The following is a 26,643-nucleotide window of genomic DNA, read 5'->3' as shown; positions in this document are numbered from 1 at the left end:
AAGTTTAGGGGCATCCGCTACTAGATGTCGCTAGTTTCCATACAGACAAAATATTTGTCTTAAAGTATCGCAGTTTCAGGGCCCTGTATAATGTTTTTTTAGACCTTCAACCGTCTCAGGCACAAATACGTCACATATGATTAAGTTGCGTACAGTCATTTAGTGAAGATGCCGCGGTAATTTTCAAAATACTAACTATCCAATAGGAAATATCCTATCTGAAATTTGTACACAGCGCTTACTACGTCTTTTTACGACATAGCTAATTACACGGAATAGATAAATAAGGTTGGAATGGTAATGTAGGCGGGGCAAGCGTGCCACAGTTATGATAGAACAAACATAACTCGACCGATTCTTTCATTCTCCGCGTTTAGTGCGCTTCGGACTACTTGGCGAACAGATCTCCGCTTTATAGTGCCGTGTTGTGCAATTATAACTTGTAAAACAAAAAATCAGACCTCAAGTATAGAGCGAGGAGGTATATCTTTCGATCGGTAAGTCGAAATTACCATTTAATTACAATATTATTTGTCTAAAACATAAAAATATACTGAGCATTATGAAATTCCAAACATTAACAATATTATTGCAGCAAGTTATAAATAGCATACATTGCGCGATGTGTACTCGCCCAATGAACGCAATGACCAAGTCAGCTTCCAATGTACTACATGCATTGCGTTCTCTACACTTCAATCTTTGAAATTTCGGCCTTTGCCCTGATTGGCCGTGCAGTTTGTCGATAGTGAGGTGACCATGTGGTAAAATCATCGACCGAATTCTCGACTATATTTACATTTGACATGGATAATTTTTGCATTATTTTATATTTAATTAATGATACCTAGTATATTCTTAGTGAGACGTATTTTGAGTAAAATAAATATGTATTATTATTATTGAATTATTATCATTGAATTAAAGTGAAGGTATAATATAAAGGGACATGTAGACCTCTAATTTACGGGTATTTACTATATTGTCTAAGACGTATTTAAATCTAAGTAAAATGCTATTTGACTTACGGCCTGGCCACGGGGATCGGCGGTGCGAACAGCGAAGCGGTGGGCGAGGCGACCATTCGCGCAGCACCGTTTGCAGGCCACGGGTACTCACGTTCGCCGCCGCGACTAGTAAGGAAGTCCGACAGCGAAATGTCTATATCGAAATTATCTCGATATTGCTTACAAATTAATAGTTTTTTGGTTCAGGACCTATTATTTGGAAAAGATTGTGAAGTACATGATTTGAATAAGAATCGGAGTATACCTATAGATGGAGAATTCCACAAGAAGTACGAGAAATACTTTGGGTGGCTAGACTTCCAAATAGCTGGTCTAGCTAGTATTTCAGCTATTTTATTTTTTTATTGCTTAGATGGGTGGACGAGCTCACAGCCCACCTTGTGTTAAGTGGTTACTGGAGCCCATAGACATCCACAACGTAAATGCGCCACCCACCTTGAGATATAAGTTCTAAGGTCTCAAGTATAGTTATAATGGCTGCCTCACCCTTCAAACCGAAACGCATTACTACTTCACGGCAGAAATAGGCAGGGTGGTAGTACCCACCCGTGTAGACTCACAAGAGGTCCTACCACCAGTAATTACGCAAATTATTATTTTGAAGATTTCATTTTTATCACACGATGTTATTCCTTCACCGTGGAAATCAATCGTGAACGTTGAGTGTTGTTGAGTACGTATTTCATTACAAAAATTGGTACCCGCCTGATATTCGAACACCGGTGCATCGCTCAACACGATTGCACCGGACGTCCGTTAGGCCACGACGACTTTAAAAATATAAAATAAAAAATAAATAAAAAATATAAAAATTTCGGCGTTAATTTTTCGCGGCGAAAACAACTAAACTCATTTAATCACTGCACTATTCGCCGCGACTACCGCTCGACTCCGTGGCTCGCGCCGTCCGTATTCATGCATTTGTTTTGCTCGCCCGCCGCATCGCGCGATTCGCTCGGTACATTTCGCCGGTCGCTTCGCCGGTCGCCGGTGCGCGTGGCTTGTTAGGTACATTTCTATGCGCTTGTTTTAGTCGCTAGACGCTTCGCCGTTCGCACCGCGCGAATATTCGCATCGGCGAATGTCCCGTGGTCAGGCTGTTATGCAGTAAATTAAAAATTTTAGGTTTCCTAAAGAACCTAACGCCAGGGAACAATGGATTGACGTGACAGGTAGAGGAAACTGGAGACAAAGACGAGTACTATTTGCTCTAAACATTTTACTGAAAATGATTTTATCATAAAAAAAATCAGAATACACTTAGTTTTGAAAAATTCATTCGCAATTAATAGCAAGCGCCAACTGCTTAACAAATACGTTTTATTCCAGCGACAGTGACTATTTGTAATTAATAAAAGTAAAATAGTTTTTTTTTTCAATATTTATTTCATGTTTCATTTTCTCCATTCATTCATCAGATAATTTATCGATAAAGAATATCGATTTTATCAAGCACTAGCGTGTATGAACATTTTTATTGCCTTTTTGCGTGTGTGAGTGTGTATGCCTACGGGTGTTTTGTGCTAGTTTGCGAACGAATATCTGTCCTGAGATTTATGTGTGGGTGTTTTTGTTGTGTGCGAAATACTTGTAATCACAGTGTGTGTATGTGTAGAAATTAAAATAGTGGGGATGAAGCGGCGACACTGGTTCTAATACAAAATTAGAGCAAAGGCCTTTCCAACCTTATTTATCTATTCCGTGGCTAATTACTACTAAGTATACAAAATTTAAATTCTTATCAATATTATTTTATTGAAATATACCATAATATTATCAATTTATCATATTACACTATTGGACATCTATTAAAACTGTTGGGTAAAAAGGTTTTTTTTGGATTAAAGATATCGTACACTTTCGTTTCGTTAAATAATCAACCAAAAATGTCTATCATCATAAAAAAAGTCATCATGTGTCATTAGTCTATCATCATTGTTAGGCGTTATGCACTCGGTTAATTCTAGACTGTAAAATCTGGAACTTTCCTATCTCAAATAACCTTATGCTTACAAAGCTCATGTTCGACATGAAATTAAACTTAAAAGTTTTTTAAATAGAGGCTGGTTAACACAATATTAAAAAAAATGACAAATAAGACCTTTTTATTGCTTTGATGGGTGGACGAGCTTACGGTCCTCCTAGTGTTAAGTGGTAGCTGGGAGACGTCAACAATGTAAATGCTGCCATTCACCTTGGGAGATGAGTTCTAAGTCTTAATTTTTTATAATAAAGAACCTTAATCTTCAGCGACCAAGAATACTGTCAAGCCTTCAAAAAGTAGGATGTACTAAAGTGACTATAAAAAATACGAGATTAAATCGTAAAAACGTCATTAATTTTGTCTACAACTCGTAAAAAATCAAAGAATATATTACAACATATCAGGTTAAGACATTTCAAATGTCAAAAATACTTATATTTCATGATAACAGATATATTTTTAGGGGCACATTTTTACACGGTAACCCTGTTCAAATTTCAAGGACATCCGGGGCCCTTGTCATACACCCTGACAGCATCCTTGAGGTGTTTCATTTCTTGAATATTAAATATCACAATGTGAGCAAGAGTTTTCTTTGTAAAGGCTTTATGCTCGTAATCGTACAGTAAAAACCAATTTTCAAAAGAAAAGAAGAAAGAAATATATGTTTTTTGTAGAATTTTCAATTCCGTCTATTTGTGTGTTGCTACATACATAAACGCTATAAGTTATTATTTTCTTATTATTGGCTGTATATAGATATATACCTAATAATAAGATATACATATCTAAGTAATACAAAAGGAGAGAACAATACGTCTGAGGTACAAAAGCGAAAAAGTAAAGTGTCTATTTTAATAATTTCTTGAATTAAGAAGAAAAATAGGATTATTTTTATGTTGACGATGTGTGGACTTTCCGACAACTTAGTCTTCGTTAGACAGGATAACGTGAACACCCCTGTTCATGTTCCGATAAGAAGATTCAATTATAATACATATCAACGCTTGAAAGGCAAACGTGACTAAGCGACAATAACTGCTTTGTACATAAATGACAGGCAATAACCATATTCGATGCGCAAAAAAAAAATATATTTCTATGTCTATTAAAATAATTTCAATCCTACAGCTAGATTCGTTAAAATAGAATTTTTTTCAGGTATTTTAACTTTAAATTAGTCTACTGTAAAGTTCACGCATTGTCGCTTAGTCACGTTTGCTTTTCAAGCGTCGATATGTATAATAGAATAACATCTGTATGCTTTATTTATACGTCAATTAAAAAAAAAAAAAAATTTGAGAAAAAAACAAAAAAAAAGAAGCCCACTGAGTTTGTTTCGCCAGTTCTTCTCAGGACTGTGGCTTTTTTTGGAACCGGTGGTAGAGTTAATATTGCTATTTATATTTTGACATTCAACAAGTGTTTTATACTGACATCTAAGTTGAAATAAATGATTTTGAATTTGAATTTGAATAAGGTATACAGTTGGTTAAAATTATCGCGAAACTCTACCGAAGGGTGCTTATTACGTTTTATGACGTCATTTGAGGGTAAAAAATACGAAGCTCCAACCATAGCTTGATTTGACGTGATATGAAAGAGTGTGAGAATTATTAGATTTGATGTAGTGAATTTATAATTTGAGTAATTTATATATTAGTAAAAAATGTTAATGAATCATCGTTTTTATTAATTTAAAAGAACTTTCGTAATCATTTTTTAAAATTCAACGGCACAAATCTTTCACATCTTTAGGCTACGACTTCGTTTTCTTGTGAAAGTAAATATTCGCGTATTTAACATCGTAATATAATACGATCTTCTTTTAAGAGATACCGAAACATTGAAACAAAGCGAATATTTAATTGACACTTGAGATTAAGTTTGAGTTCAGTGACTCCTTTCGGATAAAAAAAAATAGTCTTTAACAAAAATACGTCTTATTTTAAATACCAGGTGTGACTTACGCTTTCACGTTCTGTAAACAAGCAAGTAATAAATAATATTTTTACAAAAAACATTTCGGTCCTTGCTCCTTTATAACAGTAGATAATGGAGGAGATAGTTTATGGGTCGAAGACTGACATATGTCGATGTTCGTCGCGCAAAACTGATACGCTTTTTAACGAAGTTTCTAATCGCAGTTTGCTGTGGGTTTTGACTGATGGAAATTGTCACGTAGCGTTATGTATCTTGCTTTATTTTCGGCTTTAAGTTAGGGCTCGAAACGCCTACTAGGTGTCCGCGTCTAGGAGGGAAACTCCTACGAGCTGTCCTGTAGGAGGTTAGAGGCGTATATAGGATATGTATCTGGCTTTTGACTTAACGCGCTCACTGATGAGCTCATGGGGCTCGATCTGAAATATTTGACTAGCTTCTGCTATTTAGTATGACCAGTGTTTTGATAAATCTACCCCTGGATCGGAATCGCGATCCACTGAGAAGATCCGGCGAGAAACTCAGTGTTGGGTTGACTAAGGCTGTATGGGGTTAGATCCCTTGCCTTTCCTAATAAGGAAAAATTGTATCAAAAAAAAAGATGTCTATGGGGTAATTTTTGAAATGCGCATCAACGTTCTCGGTTTTGTCTATACATTAATACGTAAAGCAAAAACTTTGTACCCCTTTTTACGGTAATTGCGCGGACGGAGAAGTATGAAATTTCCCACACTTATAGAGAGTATAGAGAAGTAGTGCAGAATGTTAATGTTTTTTTTTAATATGCATAAAATATACATTAAATCAATAAATAAAACATTACACACCTTACCATGTATTCGACACACACATACTGTTTGCTTATTGTCAAACTTTTCTTATTGCTTATAGTCTATGGTCAAATTGAGAAAAATATTGTTTGTCTTTATTATTAATTGTCTAAAGTGTGGTCTTGGCGAAATCTGTGATGAGAGAAGTCTTTGACAGTAGCTACTACTGGTACTCTGTTAAAACAATACTCGTAGCTAACTATACAGTTAGATTGTCTAACTATATCACTGGTGGTAGGACCTCTTGGGAGTCCGCACGGGTAGGTACCACCACCCCGCGTATTTCCGCCGTGAAACAGTAATGCGTTTCGGTTCGAAGGGTGGGGTAGCCGTTGCAACTATACTGAGATCTTAGAACTTATATCTCGAGGTGGGTGGCGCATCTACGTTGTAGTTGTCTATGGGCTCCAGTAACCACTTAACACCAGGTGGGCTGTGAGCTCGTCCATCTATCTAAGCAATAAAAAAAAAAAAAAAAACTATATTACACTATAATCAAACTTAAAATTTCAATTAATTGTTGTTGAATTTCCACTACTGCGGGACCACTAGTATTGACTAATTGCCCTAATTATATCTTTTAGTTTAAGATACGATTTCTTCGGATTCTTTAGTACACTATACTAAGAATATAACTATACTGAGACCTTAGAACTTATATCTCGAGGTGGGTGGCGCATTTACGTTGTAGATGTCTATGGGTTCCAGTAACCACTTAACATCAGGTGGGCTGTGAGCTCGTCCATTCATCTAGCAATAAAAAAAAAACACTGCATTGATTGCCTTTTCTGTAATACATGAAACAGCTAGATCTCTTTCGGTCTCATATAGAGAACGCTTCATTTTACTTATAGATAGTCTGGTGCAAAAATATTTGTCTTAAAAATACAATAGAGGAAAGCGCAATGGGTTGAGGGTTTCAAAGATTGTACTCGGCTTCAGACTTGCTTTGTGTAACGTGAGCCATATTGTTGCGATAACATTTCTGTAGCAATTAATCCCCTACCCCATTTTAATATAACAACGATACTTAACCAAAATTGTCTTGAAAATGCGAAAACACAAAGTTTGTTCAGATGAAAATTTCAGCCTTCAAGCTCAAATCTAAATTTATTATTTTTTGTGCATTAGTATTTATGAAAACTAAACTAAAATTTTTATATTCGTGATAATTCGTTAACACCATCATGATCATCATCATCAGCCTTTATCTGCCCACTGCTGGACATAGGCCTTCCCCAATGCCTTCCACATCATGCGATCCTCCGCCTTCCGCATCCAACGACTTCCCGCCGTGCGCACTAAGTCTTCAGTCCACCTGGTTGGAGGACGCCCCACGCTCCTGGTACCCATCCATGGCCTCCATTCGAGGACTTTCCTCCCCCACTTGGCGTCGCTGGCTCGACAGATGTGACCGGTCCACCGATTCTTTTTAAATATCGAAATACAAAATCGTTCTGAAAGTTATAATTAGGATAATTAAAATAATATAATTCATCAGATGGATTCATTAGATGACGTAACACGAAACAGTTTTCCTTGAAATTTCACGAATAGTTATTCAGGTTCACATTTAATATATTCATAATGGGCTCCACCTACGCTTTTAACGAGTTATTTTTACCTTTTGGTGTTCATTTTTTCCTGTCGTGTTTCCTTTTATTATGTACGCTTAATTATAATAGCAGGAATTTTTTAGCGAAGCAACTTCATAGCGAATGATAATGAATAGACGTTCTATATTTTGCGATCTAGTATAAGTGCGCCGGAAACAGATATGAGACAAGAATAATACATCAGATCCAGAACATCAAATGCGTTTCTAACTATAACACTAAGCTATCTCAAATACAACGTGGTATATTTAGTATATAGCCATTGGACCATACATGTGTATATGACGTTCTCACTGAAAGATAAAAAAAACCCTCAAACAGCATTTTCTACTGAAGGTTGAGAATTATTTAGGCATATCAGCTTAAAGCGAAGAAATGTCTACGGCCTAATAGATGAGATGCTGCGTGTATTCGTAACGTTTCTGGGGATCGTGACGTGGTTGGTCGAGAAAAAATATAGACTCTTTTGTCCATTTACCACCAGACAGGTCGTGAGATCATTAAGCCATATATACATTAATAGGACACCAAAGACAGCGCCCAAATAGAGAGAGAGAGAGAGAGAAGACAACAACAAAGAAATAATTAAATTTGAAACTAAGTCAACCTACCTGCCTAAAGTATGATTTCTACAATAGGCAGTCTTATTGCTAAAAGCGATCTTTTTCATACAGTTTTTCATCTACGGAAATTCCAAAAAAGATACGCCAGTAGTATTTATTTATTTATATTACGATTTATTAACCATATTAAAAAAAGATCTATGAAATATGATATAATATGATTTTATATCTTTTGTTCACAGGAGAAGAAGGATCTTGGTGAACTAATGCTGTCCTTGTGCTACTTGCCCACTGCTGGTCGTCTAACTGTCACCGTCATCAAAGGCAGGAATCTGAAGGCGATGGATATTAATGGATCTTCCGGTAAAGCTTTATAATTTTTCATTTAAGGTCTTGTTAATTGTCATCGGTAATGGTAAACAGCGAAACCGTTGTTCAAAACTTTCGTTTGACGAACTTTATCTCATACCTTTAAACGAGCAATTCTTGTATATTAATATATATGTATGTGTATAATCTGAACCTCGGAAACGGCTCCAACGATTTTTATAAAATTTTGTATACAGGGGATTTCGGGAGCGATAAATCGATCTAGCTACGATTTATTTTCAGAAAATGTTGTTTTATTCGTGTTTTCAATAATCAACTCTTCCCGACATCTATTGGCGAATAAAAATACTATTTTTCTTAATTGAGGGCAACTAACCGCTTTAAAGACACAACAAGATGGCGTTATAAAAAAAAACCGAACAAAGCTCGGTCATCGTCTAGTTCTTGTATATAAATATATATATATAATCTGAATCTCGGTAACGGCTCCAACGATTTTTATTATATTTAGTATACAGGGGATTTCGGGGGCGATAAATCGATCTAGCTACGAATTATTTTCAGAAAATGTTGTTTTATTCGTGTTTTCAATAATCAACTTTATCGATAATTAACATGAACATAAACTTTTTTTTATTGAATGAAAATAACAAATAATATAATATAATATCAATATGTAATTTGTATTTAAATATAATTTCTAAAAAACACAATTTATCAAAAAAAGAAAAATACCGAGAAAAGCTCGGTTATCCTCTAGTATTGTTATGGTACGTAATTGGCGCATGGAGATGCAAAATTGTATACCACTGTTTGTTATTTGGTTCGTCATTTTAGGCTACGGCTTCGCTCTGCCCATGGTATTACTGCCGTCCATGAGTAACCATTTACCATCAGGTGAGCCGTATGCTCGTCTACCTACAAGGGTAAAAGACAAAATAAAAAAAACCTCAAGTAGTATGGTAGTAAGTAGTAAGGTGGTATGTTGTAGGACAAGGACATTAATTCACCGGTGACGTATTTTGAGATCGACGGACTATTGGCCCGTGTTTTATGCTGCCGTAAAGATGTTTGAAAGGTGAATTAATCGTTAAATGAAACGATTGAGATTTTATTTCAAATTATGTGACATTCATGTGTTCGAGTAAATTAAAAATACAGTCAAACGATGCTTATGATGCAGCGGAGAGTGTGATCTCTACATTAATTAAACAATCTATATATTAATACGTGAAGCAAAAACTTTGTATCCCTTTTTACGAAAATTGCGCGGACGGAGGAGTATGAAATTTTCCACACTTATAGAGAATACAGAGAAGAAGTGCACAATGCTAATATTTTTTTTAAAATAATGCACAATAGATACATTAAATCAATAAAGAAAACATTACACACACTACATACCATGTATTTGACGCACACACGCATGCATACTATTTACTGTCAAACTTTTGTTCCTAACGTCTGTTGTCAAATTGAGAATAGGTTAAATATTGTTTGTCTTTGTTAATATTTTTTATAGTGTAGTCTTGGCGAAATTTGTGATTATAGAAGTATAAAATACAATCATAATAGTGTAGAAGCTTACAATTCCAATTAATTATAGTCGAATTTCGACTACTGCGGGACCTCTAGTATTTATAATTCTATCTATATACTATTTATAATATATTATTTATATTCCACAATGTAATTTCATAAATGCACAAGTTATTCTCAAAAGTGTCAATGCGTTACGTTAGATAAATTTTACTCCGACATACTAGAATGTTCTATGTTAGCGCAATAATCTATTTAACTATCACAGACGTTTTCCCAGCTCTACTGAAGTTCTGATTTGACAGAATCAATCTGAACTTTTCAGTACCCGTGCCTCGTTTTCAAAGATAAATCATAATCAAAACAAACATAATTCGAAGTATTCCTAAGTACGTTCAGTTCGAGTTGGTCACGTATGCCCTTCATCACTCATGATCAAACTTGTCGTTCTGACCTGCTCGCACTTATTAATCTTCCGGAGTACACGAGCAAGATAGATTTATAAGTAAAATCGATAATGGAGTTTTATTGTTGCGGGAATTACGATGTATTGTTGTGATATTTTTCTGTAGAAGTTCTTCTCTGTCATTAAGGTACAGAATAAGAATGAGCCTACGACCTCATTGAGATGTCTCTCAACAGACAATACTGATGGGTTCAAGCTACATACATATTGTTTGCAAAAGATATTGGTATTAATTTAATTTCATTTATTAATATTGTTTGAATAACAAATAAAACGATAGGACCGATACGGATACAGTTTTCAGCAGCTGTAGGTTCGTTTTCGCATTTCGTTGATGTTCTGATTCAAAATAAAAAATAACAAAGCTATCAATTAAACTTATTTGTTAAAAAATGAAATTAGGAATGATTTTCTTTGGAAAATTAACAAAACTGCACGAAGAATTTTCTTCATAAAGGCACGATCTCGGACGAAGATATAAAACCACAAATGCTGTTTTATGTAATAAATTTCCCAATTATTACCACAGTTTATAGCATTGTTTGTTCTTCTAATGCCATCTTCAAACATAGATCGGTGATCATCAAGATTGACGACAGTGTAACCTTTGAAGTCAATACACTATTTGCTTTTGAATGAGCTCGGTATTTTCAAAGTTGAGAATTCGTTTAAATGAAAGTTTCCAGTCAAATTTCGTGCAAAACTTATTTATTTATTTCATTATTTTTCATTCCAACAACAGGTGCAGAGCCTGCTCTGATCTTTGTCCCATAAAAACATCAGGCAGCCGAATGAAAGATGTCGGTGACCTCAACAATGTTCCACTTTATACCAAGAGTGGTTATTTTGTAGCCTAATTTCTTGTTTTCGATGAATCGGTGCGTTAAGTAAACTAGTGCTGGTCTGATAATCGAAATTCGACCTAAATAACTGACACTTCATGATTTCGATCCAATGTATGTGTTCTTTTTGTTTCTTTCGTTATTGGCATTACCGAGAAAACAATTTTTATTACAAAAATTCAAGATTATGGCTCGCTAATAACAACTAAACAAAATAAGAAAAGAAAATCTGTTAACAAATACATAAGAAAACATTCTTTTATTCGTATTTGTACAATCGTATTTATCTCTTTTATTTTTCACATTTGCTATTATCGTATTGTAGTATTGTTTTATCCACACGTTCGCGCATAGCTGGAACAGTTCCTTAGGCTAACAGTGGATAGGCAGGGGTAATAATTCTAAGAAACATATTTGTACAAGAATACTGTTGCACGCTGGGGTTCGGGATAAATAAAAAGTTCCACCAAAGTACAACTTAAAACTGTATTTGCACTTAGAACACTTCACAAACATTTTAAAATTCTCAATTCGCTTCTTTCGCTTCGCTTCAGGTGATCCGTTCGCTGTTTCGCTTCGAGTAGTTCCGATTACTGACTGACTGCGTGCCATCGTTTCAACGCTTTTATAGCCGATACCACATCCCTAGAATTATCGAGAACATTCCTTACAAGTCGAGTATTTTCAATGTGTGTTTCCGCTATCTGACAATAGATGGCGTTGTACTTCTCGAGTGTTTTAGATGTTACTAGATCATTTGATATTCGTTTGGGCTATTCGTCGATAGATGGTGAAAAACCTAACTTTCGAAACCTAACAATGTTAGGTTTTTTTTATTGCTTAGATGGGCGGACGAGCTCACAGCCCACCTGGTGTTAAGTGGCTACTGGAACCCATAGATATCTACAACGTAAATGTGCCACCCACCTTGAGATATAAGTTCTAAGGTCTCAGTATAGTTACAATGGCTGCCCTTCAAACCGAAACGCATTACTGCTTCACGGCAGAAATAGGCAGGGTGGTGGTACCTATCCGCGCGGACTCACAAGAGGTCCTTCCACTAGTAATTATGCAAATTATAATTTTGCGGGTTTGATTTTTATTACACGATGTTATTCCTTCACCGTGGAAGTCAATTGTGAAAATTTTGTTAAGTACGTTTTTCATTAGAAAAATTGGTACCCGCCTGCGGGAATAATCAGGGTCTTATTCCTTAGGCCACGTCTACTTTTTAGATATATTTTACATTTATATTTGAATCTAAACGTAACCGTTTTTTTTTTCGAAAATAGATCCATACGTGAAGATCTGCCTGATTTGCCAGAACAAGCGCATTAAAAAGAAGAAGACCACAGTTAAGAAGAATACCCTGTGCCCGGTGTACAATGAAGCTCTCGTCTTTGATCTACCGTCTGAGAACGTCTTCGATGTGACTCTGCTCGTAAAAGTTATCGACTATGATAGGTAAGAGCAAATTGTCCAGAAGGAACCGAAACAAAAAAATGGATTGTGTGGTTTTATAAAACCACGGTAAAAGTGAAACTTTTTTTCACATTATAGACATTTAACTCTGACAAACAACATTTATCTTAAACAAACAAACATTTACATTAAATAAACAAACAAAATAGCGTGGAGCACTGGCACAAATGAGTAATAGTCTATACATTACACGGTCAGCTGCTTTAAACTATAGGCGCCGCCATATTGGCGTTGGCTGCTCTGACGAGCGCCTATCACTTTATCCCTACTCCGCGGCCGACCGTCACGCGACATGCAACACACAGACGAAAAAGTTTGAGACGATGTAACAAAAGTTTCACTTTAAAATGTATTTTTTTATTGCTTAGATGGGTGGCCAAGCTCACGGCCCAACTGGTGTTTAGTGGTTACCGGAGCCCATAGACATCTATAACGTAAATGTCGCCACCCACCTTGAGACTTAAGTTGTAAGGTCTCACTTTTAATAGTTCAACGGCTGCCCCACCCTTCAAGCCGAAACGCATTACTGTTTCACGGCAGAAATAGGCAGGATGGTGGTGATACCTATATATGGAATTGAATAATCATGCTTAGCACGCATTTATTAGGTTAATCTGTACCTGTTTATGTAATGGATATTTCCATGTTTTTTTCACGATATTAAAGATGTTCGATTGATTTTAAAATTTGCATATACATATATCAAGAATCCATGACAATATAACACTTTTTATTGTGTTGTGTGTTGTATTTCTGACTAGAGTATCTCAGTTAAAAAAAGAAGATTATTATCATGACTAGTTCAGAAAGTACATACATTTTTTTATTCATGACGTAACAAAATAATTTGTTATTTGTTATATTGTCCTGCAATAGAAAAATCCTTAATGAAACTTAATAAAATAGACGGATTATCTCACAGACTCAGCCCCAACGAATTGATCGGATGCACGGCCATCGGGTCGTCTTTGATTGGAATCGGCCGCGACCATTGGCTGGAGATGCTCGACAACCCCCGCAAGCCGGTCGCCCAGTGGTATCCTCTAAACAAAAGTCTACCAACTAACGTCTCCCAACCAAACAAAAATGATCAAAATGCCGGTCTGAGCTGTTTAAATGGAAGGTAAGAATTAAATCGGTAGAATTTTAGGTTAATGATTCATCTAGAATAGGAACGTTCACTAATTATATGTTGTACATATATTGTAAATTAGCTCTTTTTGCGAAAAAGGGGTAGAGCATTTTTTTTTATTCTTGATTAGACCATAGTTTAATTGAATCATTGCATTCCTCATTAAAACTATTTTTTGACATGACATGACATGATTGATGACATGCAATATTGTGATGATTAGGCATGATGTCCCAAATCAACAAATTGTTCTTATCGTAGTAGCACTGATGTTTCCTCAATTACGTTCTTTTTCTTAAATTGTTATTGTGGCGACCCTAATTGTACTTGTGGTAAAGGAAAGGGCTGCGCCGGTCGACAATAAAATGTAACATAACACTGCATCAAACCGGTTTGAGGCACGAGACAGACGTTTTTACAATACAATGAAAAAAAGATGTGTGGTGTCCTGGGACACCGGATAGGAACGAAGTTCCTTAGTATAAAAATATTAATTTTAAGTTCTATTCGAGGTATAAAAAAAAAAATTATTCGGGTATACATTTTTTATTATGATTTTTTATTGATAAAAAAACTACTTTACAAAGTTATCAACTTTATTTTATTCACAATGATTTATAAAAAATATATACTAATAATATACAAAGAGCAGCTATATATATGAATAATAATAATAATCGCCATCACGTACACATTAGACACTGTACAGCCATCATACTAAGACATAAATCATAAAAATCTTACGTTACGGACGTGTTGAGTCCCTATAGACGTTTTTTCCCAGTTAGGGTACCTCCCGCATCGTCCCACAAGGAACTTCGTTCCAAAACCTCACGGGGTTGGCGGCATTCACTTTTTGAAGTAATTAGGGATCGGTAATCCTTTCTCTAGTTGGAGGGAACTTCGAGTTCCACCTGTCTATGTCATTCAACGAGCAGCGAAATCTGTACGTTAATTTTATAATAAGTGAAACTCATATTGTTAATTAAAAACACACATGGACCGCTGTCGTACGTAAATAGTATTCTACTATGATAGCTTAAGTTGACTAGAACTATCTTAACTCTACCAAAATTAGCTCGCGCTGGTGGTAGGACCTCTTGTGAGTCCGCGCGGGTAGGTACCATCGCCCTGCCTATTTCTGCCGTGAAGCAGTAATGCGTTTCGGTTTGAAGGGTGGGGCAACCGTTGTAACTATACTTGAGACCTTAGAACTTATATCTCAAGGTGGGCGGCGCATTTACGTCGTAGATGTCTATGGGCTCCAGTAACCAGTTAACACCAGGTGGGCTGTGAGCTCGTCCATCCATCTAAGCAATAAAAAAAAAAGTCAATATTGTGATGATTAGGTATGATGTCCCAAATCAACAAATTGTTCTTATTGTAGTAGCACTGATGATTTCTCAATTACGTTCTTTTTCTTAAATTGTTATTGTGGCGAACCTAATTGTACTTGTGGTAAAAAAGGGCTGCACCGGTCGACAATAAAATGTAACAAGGTTAGGGCACCCCCCCGCATCGTCCCATAAGGAACTTCGTTCCAAAACCTCACGGGTTTGGCGGCATTCACTTTTTGAAGTAATTAGGGATCGGTAATCCTTTCTGCAGCTCGAGGGAACTTCGAGTTCCACCTGTCTATGTCATTGTACGAACAACGAAATCTGTACGTTAACTTTATAATAAGTGAAACTCATATTTTTAATAAAAAACACACATGGACCGCTGTCGTACGTAAATAGTATTCTACTATGATAGCTTAAGTTGACTAGAGCTATCTTGACTCTACCAAAATTAACTCGCACTAAATGTATTTTAAAAAAAATTAAGGATGTGTCAAATCAGTTTCTGGTTCCCACAACACAAGGCAACCTTATTTGGGGTCGGATGAATGTGTAAAACAAAATATATCTAAATATGTATTAATCTTATTTGAGATTAAAACGCCGCTGAATATTTTAAGTTAAATTATATAGAAAGCTATCATCAATAGAGCAAATACTTTTGCATCGTATGAAAATGTGCTTTTCACGAGAACGATTGCTTTTTATTCTGCTAAGCTGCTTTGTAACTTTGAATGAAAACAATTGTTTTAGAGTTCAAAGAGTCCTCTCACGCTCATAAGCTTTGATCGAACTTTTATAAGCGAATGAAATTTTGTTTTCGTGATTTTTATGAACGTTATTTTTTTTATACAGTGAAAATAGTATCGTTAATTTTACAATCATTATTTTATTTACTTTGAACATTTTGGGTACGCAATCAAACACTAATAGAATTTACTATGCTTAAGTTCACAATATGATTTTTGTAAATATAGAAAGAAAATCGATCAATCCACAATTCAAAAACATTCTAAGTAAATACGTATAGCTTTTTATTTATTCAACTAGCTGACCCGGCAGACTTCGTAGTGCCTCAATCGATAAATAGCAGACCTAAACATTTGTATAAAATAAACTTAAAACAAACAAAAGGAATCCGTCCGACGGCGGACACATAAAGGAAAAACAAAATTGTTATTTTATTTAATTCCGAGCATTTTTATATTTATCTACCTTTTAAACCTTCTCTGGACTTCCACAAATAATTCAAGACCAAAATTAGCCAATTCGGTTCAGCCGTCCTCGAGTTTTAGCGAGACTAACGAACAGCAATGCATTTTTATATATAGAGATTATCTGGATTCTTTCTAAGTGTTATACATACAACGTCAATTTTTTTCTTCACAGATGAAGAGATCAAGCGATGGTGGTTGATAGGCAAGTCGTCAGTTGGCAGACAAATACGCGGGCTTAATTGGTTAAAATGGCAAAATCTCACGATGCCAAAATCTTTATATAGTAAACATTGATTACATGAAATGACTGTTTGTCCATTTACCGTAGATGAAAACATTAGAAGCGACGTTAAGTTGTTCCAAAGTAGTCTAGGAATGTGTTAAAGTAGAAAAAGATAATTAATATTTGTTTTAATTGTAGCGTAATAATATGTATAACTGTTTTATTGCCGTTTTAGGATTGTAACTTCTTTTCGAATATCTTCAGTCCTGATTGTTAGGAATATTGAATTATGTATAATTGTATTCTCTGAATAATTTTCCCTTGATATTCGGATGTCTTTTATAAATATGGTACTAATTCTGGTTGCGTACATCGCTAGATTGTTGTGACGCATGTTAATTAAAAGAAAATCATACATTTCTACAACAAGCCCCCGAATCATACGAGATGTTCTCGTGGAAATTTCTAGGTCGCATTTTCCTGAACAAAACTTACCTAGTAATGCATTCCAGTAGCTAATGTGGTCCAATTCGACTAATTCGTAATCATGTGCTATGAATGTCTTCTTTAATCCGAATAAAGACGAAAGGTATTTTTAATGGGGGCAGTACCTCTTCTGAGCTTGTACAGGTAAGTACTCTGTCTATTTCTGCCGCGAAGCAGTAATGCGTTGTGGTTAGGAGGGTGTGCAGCTGCTGTACTGTATAGTTAAGACTTAGACCTCAAGGTAATGATGTCTTTAGGTTCTGCTAATCTCAAAATCGGGAAATCAAGTAGGTCATGAGTGTGATCTTTTTTCAAGTATATTAGTTTCATTCAACTGTATTAAAAACTAAAAATGGTATTAATGTTTTCGACGTTAATATTCCAAATATAATATAGATTTATGTATTCTTCCGTAGTATGAAAATTATGATTGTAGCTTCTGGGATCCCTTTCACCTGAAAGTTATTGTACAAAAGCACCTTTACCCCAGCTTTTATACTATTTCGTGTATATAAAATTTTACAATACTAACATTGTAAGTCTGTATTTTAAAAAAATAAAGAATCTCATATAAGATTGTTACATGAATTTCAATATGATTGAGACACTGTGTTGGTTTATTAATTTTTTATTTTAAGTAATGTTGAAAACATTTGATCAGAGGACAATAAAGTAGAAAGATTAGAAAAGATATTTTAAATGAGATGAAAATTATGACACAACTTAGAAGACCGTTTTTGTTACACATATCTTTGTAAAGTGTAAATGGAGCTTTAAATCGTGTTTAAAATATAGAAAAGACTTTGAGATAAATAAATATAATACCGAAGGTTTCTGAACTTAAATTGGGGAAAATAAGAAAATGAGTTATTTGTTTGAGTTAAATTTCAATTCGAAAAAGATAAATCTATTGTCAATTCTATATTAATACTGATGCATAAAAAATATCATTATTAAAACATATCGCATCTATACTATATGAAATTACTATATTCATATGTCAATGGCAGGTTGTCAAAAAGAAAACCCCAAAACTGTAACTACTGTTAGATTTGTGGTTAGATTCTTTCCTTAATGATATTGGATTGTTTTTTTAAATTAGTGTTGTGTAAAATTATATTAATTTAAGTATATAAATTGGGAATTTAAACGTAACTTTACTTAAAATGACAATCGGTGAGATTGCTGCCACTGTCATTGCCAAAAGAACCTAATTGTTTTCCTTATTTTTTGAAGATCCTTTTTTTAAATTTATTGTCCACTAAAAAGTTGGTTATAATGAGTGAATTTTATTAAGATTAACATTGTTTTCCCTAAAAATACTAATATTAATTACATCGCACTATATGTTTTGATAAATAAATTCTTTATAATTACTGGTAAAAATGTTATTACTCGATATTAAGATATATTATCGCTGTTGGTACTATTTTCGATGTGTATCAATAATGTTTATGTTTAGTATATTAATATTTTTAAATGTAAGATTGATGTAAACTTTTCTACTGAAAACTGCATTCAATGATTTTAATTGTATCAAATATGACGAATTCCTAACGCCATTAACAAATATTTTTTTTTAAATAAATTACATTAATTAAAGTCAAACTATGATCCAAACATATTTTTTTCATAATATCAATGATTACACATACCCTGCGCTTTTGCCTGCGTTAAATTTTAAATTAATAAATAATAAATTAACAATACCTTGCATTTTGTCGGGATAATCTTTTTGCTTATATTACTCTCTAGAATCAATGAAACACAGATTCGTCAATAACCGCTTTATTTGTTAAGCCCAAAATGTTGTGAGAATTTTTATCATAATGGTTTATTGAGTCTACAGCGTCATTGTTATTTAAAAACTCATATATTTTTTATTAGTAGTCAACATTCAGACTCTATGTGCTTCCTGGTGGGATTTCATTAACTAATAATTTTATTGTAAACTTGAAGTCATTTAAAAAATTGTTCTTGTGAAGGTAATCTGTAATTTCATCATCGGAATCTCCGAGTGGTTTGGACGGATAGCTATTTTTGTATGAGATTAAAATGAAATATTTTGTCGTACTAATTATCTATTTAAGTCTTTATACTGTAACTGTTTAGATTTAACTAAATGTATGTATGTAGTACTTGTACTGGTTTATGAATAAAATGTTGAAATTTTGAAAAAAATAATCGAAAGTCTTTTAATTTATCTTTCCTCTTTGTTTTCTTAACATTTTATTCTAAGACAAATATGTCATTACATCACTTCCAAAGAGTAAGTCGAGTCAAGAACTGCAATGAAATCGAAAGAATACTGAGAATTTGTTCAATCAAATTCAAAGAACAACACGTCGATAAAACAATTCAAATTCATTTATTTTCTATTTTATGCTCATTCGTAATAATATTATTTTTATTTGAAGAGGATTTAAAGAAGTCCTTAGCGCGCTCTTGGTTCGTCAATTCTTGACGCTATTATATTACAATAATATATATGTACCTACCGAAGCAATAACGTTTTATAAATTTAGTATGATTTGATTTGAATTGGAATTTGATTTGGGAAAGAGCCAGTTTTGAGTTTGACAAGATGGGTGTTGGACTTCACGTTTTGTGGTCCATGGGCTCTGGCAGCCACTCAGCATCAGGGGGGCCGTGAGTTTATTTATTTATTTTTATTTATATATTTATTTATTTATGTACACACAAAAAGGAAGACATAGTACAGAGTAATAGGAAAATTATGTACAAAGACACTGCTTATTTCTTTAAGAAATCTCTTCCAGCAGACCAGCGAGAGGATTATGAGAATAATAATTAAAAGTGATGAGTGTGTGTAGAACAGCTAAAATAACAAATACAACATGAAAATTATAGTAATGCACATACACATAGCAAATATTGTTAAACTTGAATACAAAATATTATAAGTAACACTGTATATACGAAGAGTATAGAACAATGATCATTGGTTGATGAGAGATAGAATTGTTTGACTTTGTATTTAAAAACAGAAACAGACTTGGAAACTCGGATGTCAGCCGGCAACGAATTCCACAGTCTGACCGCGTGCACAGTAAAGGAGTGAAAATATAAATTCGTTTTGTGGGAAGGGAATAACAAGACAGAACGTTGGTTGGAACTGCAGGGAGCATCAGGAGAACGAATGAAAGAGAATCGCTCACGTAAATATAAGGGAGAAGTGGGCTTATGAGTTTGTTCTGAAAAAACTGTCTTGTGACCAACAGATTTTTTTATTTTAATGTTACATTGACTTTTGTCTCTGATGGTAGCCCCTGAAACAATATTTGAATTAATCTTGACACAAAGTAGTTGGGTAAGAGTTTATTAAAAAGAAATAGATAGTTGGTTTTTTTGCTTTCCGTTTCTGAGTCTACAGACACAGCGAATGCTGTCTTAATCTTCTGGAACGAACAAAAACTACAAATTTTCTACTAAATCTAAAGATTAGCCATTGGAAACGAATCCTGGATAGCTTTGCACCTCGAAGTCAATAAATTCGGAGTTACTTACCTTTAAGCAGTGGACGCTCCTAATCCTATAAAATACGGTAATTCTCATTCAGCACACGCTATTCAATGTTTAAGCTGAAATTTTCGGAATGAGCAACTGTAATTTAGGCACGAGCCGTACTGAACACATTGAATTTAAATTGAATTCCTGTGATCGGTCCCGCTCCAATATATTTCAATTGTCGAGGTCTCAAATCTTGTATCCAAGTAAATTTGTACGATATATTGTATACGCAAAGCCTACCGCGTTTCTTGCTCGGTACAAAGTACCCCTTTTAATATATTAGATACTATACTATAATCTTATAGTATATATCTATATACTATAATCTTCTAAACATCCTCATAGAATTATCGGACTGTATTGAATATCGAAGGGCTTATAATTCGACGAAGGTAAAACCAATATGACTAGTAAAATGTTAGGGTTGCCACTTCTTATCTAGTCAAATCACGCTATATTTCGGGTTAAAGATATTCTTTATTCTCAAAAGAATTACATAAATTCACTTAAATGAGAACATTAAATAGTTATAATTATTTGATTACGTACACAGATTTCCCGTGCGATGACTTATCGGCAATCTCGGTGTTCAAGATTTAAGGTCTGTGCTCTAATATTAGGCCTAAAAAGCCTCCACCTACGAAATTTTACCTACCGTTTAGTATGCAGAAAACTAAAGTTTTTTCTATCAAATCAAAATACGCACCCGTGACATCGATGCATCTCTGCTGGTACTGTAGTAATTATTCAATGCCCTGTTTGAAAAAGATCGGTTTGCGGGACCCAACAATCTCTTGAAAAGCATTCTGTACAGCCTTTCGGGTTTTTTGTTATTGCCCTTGTAGGCAGACGAGCATACGGCCCACCTGATAGTGAGTGGTTACCGTTGCCCATGGACCTCAGTAATGCCAGGGGCAGAGCCAGGCCGCTGCCTACTTGGTATAGAATATTTTCCGTGTCAACTCGTCCAAGCTTTGGAAAAGTAGACGTCTATCGGCGCAAGGTCTGGTGAGTACAGTGGATGACGTAAAGCTTCCTAAGGTCTTGTAGTTTAGACTGTCGAGCGTTGTCGTGTAGGAGTGAGAACGAGCAATTACTGGTGTTAGGATCTTTTGTGAGTCCGCGCGGGTAGGTACCACCGCCCTGCCTATTTCTGCCGTGAAGCAGTAATGCGTTTCGGTTTGAAGGGTGGGGCAGCCGTTGTAACTATACTTGAGACCTTAGAACTTATATCTCAAGGTGGGTGACGCATTTACGTTGTAGATGTCTATAGGCTCCAGTAACCGCTTAGCACCAGGTGGACTGTGAGATCATCCACCCGTCTAAATAATAAAAAAAAAGATATCTAAACGCGATTACCGCCACCAACCTTGAAATATCAGATATCCAATCGTATTAAATAGCGGTTGACCTATCCAACAGAAAAACTACACGCTCTACGGACTATACTGAGACCTTAGAACTTATATCTCAAGATGGGTGGCGCATTTACGTTGTAGATGTCTATGGACTCCAGTAACCACTTAACATCAGGGGGACTGTGAGCTCGTTCACCCATCTAAGCAATAGAAAAAAATTAACCAAGGTTGGCCGGAAATTCGCTAGCTCCCCCGTCATTGTATCCAGTTCCTCACAGTACTCATCCGCGCACCATTTGACCATTTAGGGGTATGTTTTCGTTTGAGGTATTATCAAGGTGCTGAATCAGGGTCTAACCAATATGATGACAAGTGATGGCAAGTGACAATGTGATTCAAAATCCCTTCCTTTCTGTGGCTGTTAGCAATACCACGCTGAACTTCACGCGTTCGCGTCGAACGATTGGTTATGCTTTGGTAAAGGTTATGCTTTGGTAAAACTAGGTAAAGGTATGCTTAGGTAAAGGTTATGAAAAGGTAAAGGTAAAGAGCTAGGTAAAATGGTATGCTTTGCTAAAACTTATTTTTCTTTTTCTTTTTTTTCCTTGCCAATTTGGCGCAAAAAATGAACGACGAAAACGAGTATACGGGTCACCTGATGGTAAGCGTATGCAATGACCTGACGTCAGCAACGCCAGGGGCAGAGCCAAGCCGCCGCCTACCATTGTTGGTCAATGTACCAATGTTGTTCTGATGCCAACGTTAAAAGCTGTATTTCAAGATCATTGCTGACATTTACGTTGGGAGATCTACGAGCTAAAGTTACTATTTTCTATCAAAACGGACGTAAGCGTGTCTGTTGAACTTAAATAGTAAATTATACAAAATGTATCGTGTAGAGCTTTCAAAAAATTTGATGAGCGACCGATGGTGGTTATTTTTTTTATCACTTATACAATGAAAATGTTTTATGTGAATCATTTAAAGAGTTGTATTATAATCGTTTTCGTGAAGAATTTTCATGTAGACCTAGTTCAACAACGAAGTTCATTGAACTGTTTGATTATTTTTTTCAGAAGAAAACTTTCCTGAAATTCATTTCGCGAACTTCTCGGGGTGGCTGCTCATGACGTATGTACGTTCGTTTTTTTTTTTTTTATTTCACTTGGGAAATTAGTTTTGGTTCGAAAAATTCACAGAACGCGCTATTGAGATCAACTTTCTTTAGTTCCGGGCGGCTTTCGGTCATTCACCTTTGTTAATAAAATCTAACAAGCCTTTGTATATTCACAAATAACCTAAAAAACCCTAATTAATATTTTAGATACTTTTTGGTATTTCTTTTAATGATTTATATGTGCATGTTGAGCACTCTGGATCCAAACCAGCCTTTAGGTTAAGATAATTTTGATGTAAATTTTGAGTTATGTTTTATTATTATTATTATTTGATTTTTTGTTTTAATTATTATTATTCATTTTGTTTTAGGCCGAGATTGTAATTATTCTTCTTCTTCTTCTTCTCAGTCGTGTCACTCTTGACAGAGTGGTCGTGATCGTCATGTAGTGTTGGAAGGGGTAGACTTGATGCGTCTCACGATGTAATTATTATTTTTATTTAATTCTAGTATAAATGAAATGTTAATGAGTGTAATATGGAAGCAAAATCTGAAGTAAATGAAAAAAAAAAAAAAAAATAGCTAACGTCACTGAGCACATGATAGCTGTTATCCGCCTCGGTTGGTCATGGCATGGCAATCGACTTTTCATTTGTATCGACAAACGGATAAACTAGCCAAAAACTAGTGCTTCGCTTGTGACATATCTATCTATATACCTATATATTAATACGTGAAACAAAAACTTTGTATCCCTTTTTACGAAAATTGCGCGGACGGAGGAGTATGAAATTTTCCACACTTATAGAGAATATAGAGAGGAAGTGCACAATGCTCATATTTCTTTAAAATAATGCAGAAAAAATACATTAAATCAATAAAGAAAACATTACACACACTACATACCATGTATTTGACGCACACACACATGCATGCATACTATTTATTGTCAAACTTTTGTTCTTGACGTCTGTTGTCAAATTGAGATTAAATATTGTTTACCTTTGTTAATATTTTTTATAATATAGTCTTGGCGAAATTTGTGATTATAGAATTATAAAATACAATCATAATAGTGTACAAACTTACTATTCCAATTAATTATATAGTCGAATTTCGACTACTGCGGGACCTCTAGTTAAGATAGATGCGCGTACAGAAAAGAAATTTTAATAAATTTAAATTAAAAATAGTGTAAGAAAAAATGATTATATTGTAAAAAAAAAAGCGTGGGGTGCTTTTCAGGATATTATCAAAATAATCCTTCTACTCATATCTGTTCATAAAATATTTATAACTACTGATACCATGCATCCTAATTGGATATTTAATCAGTTGGGCGTTGAATTTTCGCTTCAATGAGCAAGTTAGTCTGCACCGAACGCCTCACTGAATGATGAAGTCCCTGAAACATCTGCAGTTACAAACTTTCATCGTCTTTTTTGATTAGGAACTGAATTTTAAAGAGCCCTTGAAGGAACTTGCAACAAGGAACTTCCTTTTTTTATTACTTGAAGGATTTTTTGCTGGTGGTAGGACCTCTTGTGAGTCCGCGCGGGTAGGTACCACTGCTCTGCCTATTTCTGCAGTAATGCGTTTCGGTCTGAAGGGTAGGGCAGCCGTTGTAACTATACTGAGATCTTAGAACTAATATCTCAAGGTGGGTGGCGCATTTACGTTGTAGATGTCTATGGGCTCTTAACTGGGAGGGAGGGGTATGGCTCCTTTTTCGGGGTCCCTTAAGGCAAGGGCTCGTAACCACTTAACACCAGTTGGGCTGTGAGCTCGTCCACCTATCTAACCAATAAAAAAAAATGCCCATTCTCCCTCAACTTAAAAATAAAAGGAGCCAAAAGCAAATACGCACGTATGAATGCTTCGATCAATTTAGAAAGGCGACCTCCGATTCAATCGATAATGTTATATCTGTTGCCTACTATAATAGATATTTGCGATCAGATATCGTATAACACAAGGAAGAATTGATCAACTTCCTCGCTGAACTTTGGTACTTGCGAGTGCCGAAGATAAATTAAAACTAGCTATAAGTTATAATAATGGTCTAGTTTATGAGTGTATTTATTAGATCTCTTCGAGGACGAAAAAGAAACTTACATTTTAAATACAAAATAAAAATTTAGCTTATTTCGTATAGGCTTCACTCTAGTTACCCAAAATTAAATCAAGCCATTATGATATTTTAACTAGCATGACCTCTTTTAAATTATAATTAGTAAAAAAATTATTGTTTCGTTGGGTGAAAGAGATATTTATTGGCTTTGAGTGTTGCGGCTACCAGAGCTAATGGACATCATAACATGTATGCCGTTACACACCTTGAGGTCGAATTTTCAGATGTAATGTATATGAATTGTCACAGTCTTCAAATCGGTATACATGATTGCTTCTATAATCTAACTCTGCCAACGCCGGTCTCAAGCCCGGATGAGAAAAGAGGAGGGTTGAGTTAGAGTTAGACCTTTCCATCGTGAAACAGTCAACGCCGAATATCTGGCGGCGGCTAATTAGCCGGATCCAAATAAGGCTTCAGCGGCTTCGAAGAACTAAATCTCTTCCAAAAGCAATGTTGTGGATGTACGCGGGACCCCATCATATGTACTTTTTCAAGAAAGCCTCATGAGGCCACGACCCTCAGCATTGAGGAGCAGCAATGAGGAGGATTGCTTCGCGACATCATTGATGGTTCCGTGCTGCCTACGGCACGCCAATAGCTTACATGAATAATATTATATTCCGCGATTTTATATTCTGTAATATTTGTATTATATCAATTGTTATTGAATTTCATAAAAAGAAAATACAAGGCACGTGGCTTCCTCGCTTCCGTTTCCTTATGCTGCTATCTAGAATTGATTCCGTTATCGCTGTTGGCGATAATAACCGCCCGTTGAGTTCACCGTTACGTAACTTGTTCATTGTCTCACATTTATATTTTTCTTTTTGTACCTTAAATAATAAATAAGTACGTTTAAAGTAGTAAGTCGTCGTGGCCTAAAGGATAAGAAGTCCGGTGCATTTATGTGTAGCGATCTACCGGTGTTCGAATCCCGCAGGCGGGTACCAATTTTTCTGCCGTAATACGTACTTAACAAATGTTTACGATTAACTTCCACGAGGAATTAATAACATCGTGTAGTAAAAATCAAACCCGCAAAATTGTAATTTGCGGGTTTACTGGTGGTACGACCTCTTGTGAGTTCGCACCATTTGAAGGATGGGGCAGCCATTGTAACTATACTAACCCCCGTATCTTTAGTCGTTCACACGAGCCTAACTCGACTCGACTCAACCTCCAACGCGCGTTTTGGTATGCTTAGTCGTAAAAATAAACTCCACTCAAACGTCCTTGGAAAATTTTCCTAACCGGAGTGAAGTAAGCGAACTGTCAAGTCAAGGTACGTCGCGACGTACCTTGAACGTTCCTCAAGGCTGGTTTTCTATCAATGTCCAAATAGTATGTGGACCGCAAATGGAAATATATGATATTGTTGTGCAATGGCCTGGATCTGTGTATGATTCCCGCATATTTTGATAATTTAATTTTGATAATATTTATTAATAAAGTAAATAGTTCAAGGTTAGACATTTGAAACTCTT

At 35.2% G+C, this 26,643-nt stretch overlaps 1 protein-coding gene across 2 annotated transcripts in view; it reads left to right on the top strand.

Moving 5' to 3' along the window:
* LOC105842482 (synaptotagmin-10) overlaps positions 1-19,203 on the top strand; it is an 81,524-nt gene extending 62,321 nt beyond the window's left edge. For both annotated transcript variants that reach the window (XM_062672132.1, XM_038015368.2), the window contains exons 8-11: positions 8,205-8,325; positions 12,432-12,603; positions 13,544-13,744; positions 16,483-19,203. In XM_062672132.1, coding sequence (XP_062528116.1) covers positions 8,205-8,325; positions 12,432-12,603; positions 13,544-13,744; positions 16,483-16,486 — 498 coding nt within the window. In that variant the 3' untranslated portion in view covers positions 16,487-19,203. The remainder of the gene's footprint in view (positions 1-8,204; positions 8,326-12,431; positions 12,604-13,543; positions 13,745-16,482) is intronic.
* The last annotated feature ends 7,440 nt before the right edge of the window (positions 19,204-26,643 follow it).

The sequence above is a fragment of the Bombyx mori genome, chromosome 14, assembly GCF_030269925.1.
Source record: "Bombyx mori chromosome 14, ASM3026992v2".
Classification (NCBI taxonomy): Eukaryota; Metazoa; Arthropoda; class Insecta; order Lepidoptera; family Bombycidae; genus Bombyx; species Bombyx mori.
Note: the sequence above shows the minus strand (reverse complement) of the source record. Positions and strands in the feature narration are given on the sequence as shown.